General features: G+C 41.0%; 1 protein-coding gene across 4 annotated transcripts in view; it reads right to left on the bottom strand.

The window, feature by feature from the left end:
* Nucleotides 1-8,632: 8,632 nt before the first annotated feature.
* IBTK (inhibitor of Bruton tyrosine kinase) overlaps nucleotides 8,633-10,923 on the bottom strand; it is a 53,450-nt gene continuing 51,159 nt past the window's right edge. For all 4 annotated transcript variants that reach the window (XM_015859009.2, XM_015859006.2, XM_015859008.2 and 1 more), the window contains one exon: nucleotides 8,633-10,010. In XM_015859009.2, coding sequence (XP_015714495.1) covers nucleotides 9,885-10,010 — 126 coding nt within the window. In that variant the 3' untranslated portion in view covers nucleotides 8,633-9,884. The remainder of the gene's footprint in view (nucleotides 10,011-10,923) is intronic.

Here is a 10,923-nt window from a genome sequence, read left to right as displayed (position 1 = left end):
AATGCAATAAAAGAGTTTACATGCAAACACAAGTCGCAAATTAAACAGGGGCAGAGACAATACATGGAGGAAGAGGTGGCAAGCAAGCAAGCAAAAACAAACAGGCATGGAAAATAAACGGGCACCCACTCAGTACCAAATGTAGACGAGATAAAAAGAACACAAGGAGAAATTCAGTGACGTTGTGCAGGAACCTCAGTGAAGTAAGTCTTACACAGAGTCATTCTGTAAAGAGTTTCAGGGGGAAAAAAAGACCCATCAGTGACTTAGAGATTTCTCATCAAGATATTTCAGAAATGCAGAAATGAAAAGCAAATGTCAGCCAGTCCCCCCAGAAACCAAGATAGTAGCAAATAAATTAAAAAGATGAAGAGAGAAAAAGGAAATTTGTAGTAGTGTAAAATAAAATTGTAGAAGATGGTAAAGGGATCTTTATTATAAACAACTATCAGACACAGGAAAGGGTAAAAAGATTGACATTTCACACAGGGTGGAGAAGTCACAGCTTCCAACTAAAACTAAGTGCATATATTAACTTGCACAAAACAACAAGAGACATATATGAGATAAAACCAAGACGGTGTTGAGTCGGTCACTAATTCAGAAGTGAAACATCTGTCAGTCACTGAGACTGGAGAAGTACCGCAGGTCCTCATCCTGAGCACTACCAATGCAATAGCCATATGGAGGTGCTGGGCTAATACATCCTGAAAGACCTCCAAGGATTCACCACCTGAGACAACAAATGGAGTAAGCTTCTCCAGGACAGTAACTCATCTCCCTGCAAATGGTATATCGAAAGGAGATGGAAGCCAGCCACCACATCCTGAAAAAAACCAAGCAGTGAATGAAAAGGCAATCAGTGTTCAGCATGAGGTCAGGCAGGCAGAGCAGGCAAACCACTCCAGCAAAAGGCAGTGAGCTGCTGGCTTGCACCTCAGCTTCATCACCAACAGATGATCCAGAAATACTTGAAAAGTACATTTGAGGAGAAATGCCTGCTATTACAGCTATCTTTGTAAAAATATATCAAAAAGAAAGAAGGTACTTCACTAAGGGAACTGAGAGGTACCTCAATAATTGGTGAAATAGAGGGCCCAGGCTGTATGAAAATGCCTCAACTTATCAAGAAAGTTAAACTCTTAAACAGAAAGTGCCAGCCATTCCACTTAAATGGAAGTTTTAGGCTGGCACCAGAAGGAGACAGGAAAATAAAACATTTGCGTTTATCATCGTGACAGGCTGACCCAGCAGTGGGAGGAAGCATCGTCTGTCCTCTTGAAGACATAAAACATGGAGACAAACTGAGCCAACTTGAAAGCATTACGTAAAAGGCAGCGTGCATCACCGAGAACAGAAGTATTGTGAAAAGAGCCGCTGTGAGAAAAAAGTCAATTCCTGAAAAGCTGGAATTTCAGAAACTGAAATTATTCACCATTACGTGCCCAGCAGTAGAATCTGAAGAGGTGCTAAAAATTAGAAATATTTCGACAAGAGTAGGAGTCAAAAAGACAATTCTACAGCCTCCTGGATGTCAGCATGCTGCTTCAGACAGACATTCAACCCTGACATAGTGACAGGACTTACAATAAGTTAAAGAAATATTAATCACCTCTTCATTCATTTCAGAATGGGCTTCAATTAATTAGCTCTCAATAAATAAAAATCATCAGCTTTTATTCCTTGATAAGTCTTTAAACTGCAATGAGTTTGCACTCCCTCACGCTACCCACTGCATACTAATAGGTGCTATGAGCTATTAGTAACATTTGCAGAATGAAAAGCATGGAATAGTTCCTTTCTGCTCCAGATGTCAGAACTGACAACAGATGAAATAGTGACATCACCAGTGGTTTTTACCTCTTCCCATCACAGAGCCATAGAATCACAGAATGACCTGGGTTGAAAAGGACCTCAAAGATCATCAAGTTTCAACCCCCCTGCTATGGGCAGGGTCACCAACCACCAGATCAGGCTGCCTAGAGCTACATCCAGCCACATCCACTCATCACCTTTCCTGAAGATATGAGTACAGATGATAATGCAAAGCATAACTGTGCTCCTACATAAGATAGTCAATTTTTTCCTTCATTTGAAGTGGGAAGAGACTCTTGCTAGGCCAGCACACAATCCTTAACCAGAGAGAACGTGTCTTTCTATCATTTCTCAAATGTAATTTCATTTACAGTGAGAAGGATGACTAGCAGCCATCACTGTGACACAAATAATGCAAGCTACCTGTAGTGGCTCAAAGGATGCTCATTACACAGCAACAGCATTTCCAGTTGTGGTTCAGCTTACAGCAGGTGCAGATTTCAACTAGAAATGTTACTGTAGATTTTTGTGTTCACACTACTGCATATGCTCGTGCACAAAAATATTGCAACTGAGATAGAGGAACACAGTATGGAGACAGACTCCATTGCACCAAGGATAGGAGTCTCTCAATAGACCAGTATGCCTTTTGATTTCCCTGCTTCAGTCCAGCTGGAATCAGCAAGCACCTCCTGTATTTCAGATAGAAAGCATCAGAGCTTTCAGAAGAACATTAACAGACACAAATTGACAGAGCTAATTTGAAATACTCAACACTGCAGACACTGTACCGAGGCTATCAGCTCTGGAGTGACAGGGAGAAAGGCACCTTTGAGAGGCAGTACACAGTGTTTGTGACACAGCAGGTTTTTGTTCCTGAAGGCACAATCCCAAGAGGGATTAAATCCAGCTTCTGTGATGATTTATCAATATTGTGCTTTTAGTTATTGCTGCTACTTATGGAGTTGCAAAGGAAGAGGAAGAAAAGAACTGAATAAATCCTCGAAATGGTGCTTCCAGGAATGAGGAGACTGGAATCTGTGAGATGAGAATGAATGTGGAACAGCGTAAACAATTGCAGCTTGCAATTCCCATTGAGTTTTCAGAAACCCAGCCAAAACTTCCTTTCTGTTTGCCATCGGCAAGAAGAGAGCCCTAGCAGCACAGTTCCCACCTCTGTCCACTTGTACCACTGCCCAGCCCTCACAGTTCTTCTGAAACTTCACATGGATACAGTGACATCGCATGCCTCAAAATGTAACAACACGCTATTATTATGTATTTAAAAAACAAATTAAGCTTATGATTTTTCACTTGAATCATTTTGCCATTTTTTTTTTTCTCTCTGATACCGCTCCCACCCCCAGGCCGAGCTTCACTATTGGGAATCATTTTGTTTTGCTGCTACAAAACCCAGGAAATCCAGGTCAGACATGAAGATTTTCCAGAGGCTGAGGGACTTGGAAGACATTTCTGAACCAGATACTTCAACACAGTCACCAAGAAACCGCAGACAGTTTTCACCTTTCCCTTAGCCATCTCAGAGGCCACCATCACTCCTCCAAGCTGTGGGCACATGCCTGATGTTGCTGGGCCTTCCTGCAAAGAAACTATTGCCACTGCATTTGGTTAAGCCACCCTGTGTAAGGTACGAACATCACACTAGAACTTCCTGGTAACAACCACCGTCAGGTTGCCAATGGCACACTAAGCACTTGTTGGATGGAAATATTAGTTCCCCAGACAAGTAATTGCCTGTGAACATAGAATGAAACTAAGAGAGATGCAACTCAACCACCTTGTGGAGAGCACACAGATCCTTCAGGGCAGGAAACAGCGGAGCTTACCCCCAACTGGCAGCTCTGGTCACAAGGCTGCTTGCCTCAAAAAGCCCAAGAAAGGGAGGAACAAGCCCTGCTTCAGTAGGACTTGCCTAGATTGGCAGTGGATGCCCCATCCCAGGAGGCGCTCAAGGCCAGGTTGAATGGGACCCTATACAGCCTCATTTGGTGGGTGGCAGCCCTGCTCATGGCAGGGGGTTGGAACTGGGTTCCTTTCCAACCTAAGCCATCCCGTGATTCTATGGTTTTATGATTTGTGCATAGCTTTTCTGAGCTCAGCTACATGCTCTGTGTATGACTGGGATGGACAGCTGGAAGAAGAGACTCCCAGATTTTCCCCCAGGATACAGCATGACATTTAGCGCTGAACCTGAATCACCATTTTGTAACTCACACATTGGTGACCTTCTGGAAGGTAACAGCTCCCTGTTACTGTACCTCACAGATACAGTGAGGCTTACTCATTAATATTTGCAGAGTACAGAGAAAATGTTCAGATGAAAAGGTTCACTACTGATTTATGTATATTAAAGAAAGTGAGCTATTATAGTGCCCATGCTATCAAATAAAGAGATTGCACAGTACATAAAGATGGAGATGACAGATAACATGCCAACTCCGTTTGCTGAAGCGGTGCAATATAATTCAATCCTGCAAGTGCAAATAAATCAAAGAGTTATGGTTACGCACACATGCATGCACACACATTCTCTGTCAGCCCTGATTCTGACGGCCACTTGTACAGTGCATGAATGCATTTACAAAGATGGGATCCTGGAAGCCTTGCTGTGTTCACAGCTTGATGGCTTAATTTTATCTTCACAGCATGCTTATATGTGGGCAGCGTGTCTTGTAAACATCTTAAAATACACACAGTAGGAAAAGGACTGGGATTCTGTATATTTTCCTTTCCTTTGCAGTGAAGACAGCATCTAAATGCAGGCTAAACAAATCTGTGAATTTGCACAAACAAAACACAACCTTTGTACTTAACGCAGTCTTTGCATTTTCTTTTTTGCTTGGCTATTACCTGTTGTTCCGAGCGTCGTGACACTAGATGGCATGAGTGTAGTCCTCATACTCAAGTGCTGCGCTGCCATTGGTGACATTTAGCAGTAGTTGGGGTCTGCAGCAGAACGAACTGACAGGCAGAAAATAACCTTAAAAGCTCGGTCACCCTGCCAGCCCGTAACAGCTGATGAATCATTATGTCTGGAGAGAGCTAAGCTGGAGCAAGTTACTGGTATTTGCAGTGTGGTTCTCATGACCTCTTCACTCAGTGTACAGAGATTATGGACAGACTCACAGAACAGATGTAGCTCCTGTGCTTGAAACGAGGGGTGCCAGGCATTCTCCCACCTACAAGAACATAACCTGTGAAACAGGTAGCTCTTTCCTTGCAGTCAGGGTTTACTGACACCCTCCTGCAGAATTACTGGATGCTGAAATGATTAAATTAAGACTCAATTCCTTTAAAGCCACTTTAGTCTGAGGAGATGTAGATATTTAAATGATTTTACCATTAAGAGAAACTAGTTGGGAATCCAGTGCATTTGGATTGTTGTGTTCTCCATGTCTTCCTACAGTAAACTTTGGAGGAACAGGAAGGAAAAAACAAACAGCAGGAAGTATAGAAAAACAGAAGATTTTGGGGTCAATTTTTCTTGCTTACTTTATTATTTGAGAATGAAAAAGTTATTTTTTCTTTTAAGGTAGCTGACTCTTGGCACTCCAGTTGTATGTTAATACTGCAGAGAAAACATGGTGCACTTGCTGAAGTGTGCTCTTTTTGCTTGCTTGCTTACCTGGTTTTGGATACACGTAATATAACTTACGCAAACAAAGTTAAACAAGCACGGAGAATTGGGTGGAGAGTATGAGGTTCAGCACGTACAAATGTAGAGTTCCACCCCTGGGGAAGAATAACTGCAAACATCATCAGGGACCGACCTGCTGGAAAGGAGCTCTGCAGAGAAGGACCTGGGTGTCCTGGTATCCTGGTATTCTCCTAACAAAGCTGCCTGAAGGTGATGCTCTGTTGGATAAAGCTTAGACTTTTGACAATCTGCTGGTGTTACCATGAGAAGATTAACCAAGAACTTCTCATCCTACTTTCTTAAGGCTGAGATGCAAAAAACCAAAAACAAAACAACAAAAAACCACCCACAATCAACAAATCACCTTCACAAGCCAAATTCCCATCAGAGCAAGCTGAGGGACAAATGGACTGGAACAGGGTGCCCCAAGAGGTGGTAGATATTATAGAATCATAGAATTACCCAGGTTGGAAAAGACCTTGAAGATCATCAAGTCCAACCACAGCCTAACCAGTACCCTAACTCTAACTATCCTCTGCTAAATCATATCCCTGAGCACCACATCCAAACGGCTCTTTAACACATCCAGGGATGGTGATTCAACCACCTCCCTGAGGAGCCTATTCCAGTAATTAACTACCCTTTCTGTAAAGAAGTGTTTCTTAATATCCAACCTAAACTTGCCCTGAACTGCTTTGCTGTATTGTTCCTATAAACATTTTCATACAGAACATACCTTATGGTCATGCAAATTTGCTGGCCTTATACAATTAAGTGCTTTCTCAAAGTTAAATACCTAGAATTACATTCCAAGAATAAACCCAGGAGTGTAAGTATTCCAGTCTATTTTAACCTAGAAAGCAGGTAATGAGGAGGAAGAAGAAGAAAAAAGTTTTGAGTTTCTGAGGCTAAGAACTCGAGCATACCTTCAGATCTTGCCAATAACATTCCTCAAAGAACATTCATAGAGATACTAACGACATTGTTCTCTTTGGGTTTAGAAATTTGCAGACATATGACTAACCTTAATGAAGTTTCAGGTTTCATTGTACTAGTCCGTGGTCACAAAGATGTCTGTATTCCACAGTACAGCAGGCAAGCTCTGCTGGTTCCAACTGAGCATTTCTGAGGTTTGTCACAGCTAGAACCTCAACAGGAGACAGTCACCTTTTCATACCTTGTCCACATCTCACCAGGGTGAAGGGCACTTTACTTTGTAGATAAAAGAATTTGATTAACAGGCTCTTTAATGGACTTTTACAGTCTTGTGGTGGAGTACAATGCGTGGTACCCACTCAGAGACCATTTGAAACCTTTGTTAAGCAGTTTCCTGTTACTGCAAAGGTGATCATAATGCTATCGCCTCAACCTTGCTCATTCTCTAACTTATCACAGAAGTTAAATACTTAGAGGTAAAGTTGTTTAATTTTAAAATCAATCTTTCACCTTCTTATTCTGAAAAAGATCTAGTAATCTTGTAACCTGTTCTGACTTAAACTGTTCACATCAGAATAAGCATCTCTTCCAGCAACAATAAAGTTCAGATTGTTAAGCAGCTGAAGAACATGACTGCAATACTGGAACAGCCAGTGAAATCTTTTAGTTGAGCACTGCCGAGAGAACCAAGTTTTTCTATTCCAACTACTCAAGAGGAGGGAGAAAGAACAACCATTGAACTTCAAAACTTTAAAGGCACAGCGCAACTTCCCTGTAGCAAAAGAACCCAACTTTGCTGAAGCCTCTGTAAATAAATCATGAAGTTTTATTTATCTTTCAACTCTTGGGGGGAAATTCTTGGGGACTGTTCAGTCAGAAAAAGAGAAGGTTCAGGGTTAATAAAGTGTATAAACAGTCAAAGGGGCAAAGGGAAAGAAAATAGAGACAGACTCTTCTCAGTTGAGCCAGTTTGGGCTGGACAGGTTGGACCAGGTAATCTTCAGAGGTTTATTTCAGTCTCAATGATGACGCAGTTAAGACTGACATGACATTAATCTCAGGAAGTGATGCTGTTTTAGATCAAAGCAAAGTATGTAACCAAAGAAAATTTCAAGTCCTACCACTTCCATAGAAAAGATATTTACATCTGTTGATGCAATCGTCTTGTTCTGGATTTTAGTTTGGGCCTTTGCATGTGCAAACGCATACAGAGTGAGTTAGAAAACACTGTTTCTATTTCCACTAAACTCTGACAGATACAACTGCATTCCAGGCATTTTACACTCTTAAATTCAAAGTTTTAAGGAAAAAAAAATAGGATATAAGCTTATTCAGCTTAGAATCAGTGACAAACAAACTACTGCAATAAACCCAGACTTTAAAAGCAGTCAAGCTCATCAGCACCATGGGAACAGGAAATTCTCTGATAACAACTGAAGAATGACATTTAAAACAACATATCCTAAACAATTTTGAAGAAAAGAATTGAAATGCATATAAAGCAACTTCAAGTGGTTTAACAAATGCAGTTCAGGCTTGGAGCAGCCTAGTGCTTTTATAGCTGTTTCTCAAAATACATAAGCTTTCTTTCAGTCTCGAAGGATTGATCCAGCAGACACTGAGGCCCTGCACATTGAATCAAGCTAAGTACTTCATAGAATCACTGAATGGCCTGGGTTGAAAAGGATCTCAAAAATCACCTAGTTTCAACTCCCTGCTATGTTCAGGGTCACCAGCCACCAGACCAGGCTACCCAGAGCCACATCCAGCCTGGCCTTGAATGCCTCCAGGGATGGGGCATCCACAACCTCCTTGGGCAAAATGTTCCAGTGCATCACCACCCTCCATGTGAAATACTTCCTCCTAATAGCTAAGCTAAACCTCCCCTCTCCCAGTTTAAAACCATTCCCCATTGTCTTGTCACTGTCCACCCTCATATACAGTCATTCCTCCTCCTGTTTATATGCTCCTTTCAAATACTGGAAGGCCACAATGAGGTCTCCCTGGAGCCTTCTCTTCTCCAAAGATAATTTCACTTAATGAAAGAATATTGAAAGAATCACCAGTAGAATTTAATATATAATTAAACTCTACATCTTCCTTTTTCTGTATAGCTCCGAAATGCCTAGTTTTTTTTTCATACATAGAACAAGTACTTCCATATTACTCTATACTTACCTGAAGTATTGATTGTACATACACAGTATGTAAAAGTACACCAACTCAAGGTAAATCAAGATCTTATGGTTTATTGCATTTGTTTACAACTTCTGTGGAGGATTTTTTGGTGTAGCTTAACCTGAAACCATTAGACATATCTACACAGCTTTTTTCAAGACTCAACTCTTATCACACAGTGATCAATTCTCTACATTCATCATCTGCAGCTCTCTCAATTCCAGTTTTCCAGAGTTTGTGAGTATTGACGCTATTGAAAAAGTAGAAGTTCAAACACACCTATACAAACAGACAAACTAAACAGAATATTGTAGATAAGGCTATCCTTTTTTCTTTTCTTTTACGTACATATATAGATTTTTTTAAACCAGGCACAGAGAACTTCAGAAAACACAATACTGAAAGCCACCTATGATAATCTCTGCAGGTTAGGCATTCACAAATTCCACGATCAAGCATTCATCCCCATAGCTTCAGCTTTAACAATGAACATACAGATCTTGCATTTCCTCAGCACTTCAAGTGAACCGTACCTTAAACACAGTAGTTCTAAAACTGTACCATAGTTACCAGAATAAGACTACGGATTAGCTAATTAAGTGCCACCATGCTGTATTCAACTGTGTACTTCACAATGGAACTGACTGCTCAAAGGCCAGTCTCACAACGGTGAAAAGAACATGCATAACCAAACTGAGAGCAGGCAATGGTTGGGCACTTAGGTACAGCACAGAGGTCCATCGTGGAGCATGACAGTAAAACATACTGGTCACAGCAGTCAGAAAACCAGTACATACTTACATAAGTTAAGGAAAACTGCATTACCAAACTTGTACTTATACATAAAATTCAAGCGTGAACTTTTTGCTATATTCCCAGTTTGCCAGAGAGCTCTGAAGAACGTAACCCCCCAAATAAACTTTAAAGATGTATAATTCTGCACAATCAATTCCACATTAAATCACAAAATAAGCACTCAATTTTCAGCCACCTGTAAGTTTAACAAAAAACCATTAAAATTAGCAAACGCATTTCCAATCTACAGCTTCATGTGACACTACTAATTAAACAGGGCTTGTTAAAGAAATTCTCTCAAAACATACATACAATATAAGTTGTGGGTGAAAAACACAGTGAACAAATTACTTCCATTATCTCTACCATATACCTACCGATTATGTGCAATTTTTAATGCTGATGTTAAAAGTTACATGATTTATATTTCACCAGTCTCATTCTGCCTGTAATAAGGATTTCAGAAGTGCATGTATAATAAGGGGTTGTTTAACAGTACAAATTAGTGCTTGTTCCACATAGGTGTGGCCATAGGTCCCTGTGGAGCCCTTTCAACAGTCACAAATTCATCAGGGTTGTCAAAAGCTTCGTAGTGGATTAACAAATCTTGAATAGCACACTCCTCAATCTGGAACAAAAAAAAAGAACATGTATTTCAGTGCTAGAATTGCATACATGCCAGTAATAGTTACGAACAGGTTGTGGTGGCCCTGAGTACGTCTGCTATAGACCTCATCAGGAAGTAGCAGTACCCAAGGTCTCCTTCACACTACTGTTACGCTTGCAGACCTTGGCCCTCAAAGGAGACCCTGATATCTGCTGGAAGGGCAACACAGAAGAACACATATACCTATGACACTGATGGGATGAACTCAAACTGTTAAGAGAGTGTTATGGGAACTTGCCAGTATCACTGCAAGGCCACTGTAAAAAATATTTTTGAAGATTGTGGTGTGAAGATAGTCCTGAGGACTAGAAGGAAGCAAAACGTCATCTTCAAGAAGAGCAAGAAGGAGCATCTGGGTACTAATTGCCAGTCATCTTCACCTTTATCCCTGGAAACCTGATAAAACAAATCCTCCTGGAAGTTATTTCTAAACACATGCAGGACAGGAAGGCTACCAGTAGTCAGAGTACATATTACAAAGGGGAAATTATGCCTAATGAACCCAACAGCACTCTCATCACAGAAGGGTGGCTTGGTGGATGAAGACAAAGTGGTGGACACTGCTTACCTCTTCAAGCCTTTCAACATTGTCTCCCACATCCTCACAGACAAGTGGAAGCATGGACTTGATGAATTTAAGTGAGATGGACTGAAAACTACCTGAATTGATAGTCTTGGAAGATTGTGAACTACGTCTTAAGACATCTTAGTGCAGAGCTGCTAGTATTAAAACCAAGATCAAGACTAGGGTCAGTACTGCTTAGCATCTACATTAATGACCTGTGTAACGTGATATAACACACTGTCGATGAGGTTGTAGATGACAAAATCAGGGGGAGTGGTTGGTACACCAGTGAGCTGTTCTGCCATTCTG

This window comes from Coturnix japonica, chromosome 3 (genome assembly GCF_001577835.2).
Source record: "Coturnix japonica isolate 7356 chromosome 3, Coturnix japonica 2.1, whole genome shotgun sequence".
NCBI lineage: Eukaryota > Metazoa > Chordata > Aves > Galliformes > Phasianidae > Coturnix > Coturnix japonica.
The sequence above is the reverse complement of the archived record's forward strand: the minus strand, read 5'-3'. Positions and strand labels throughout refer to the sequence as shown.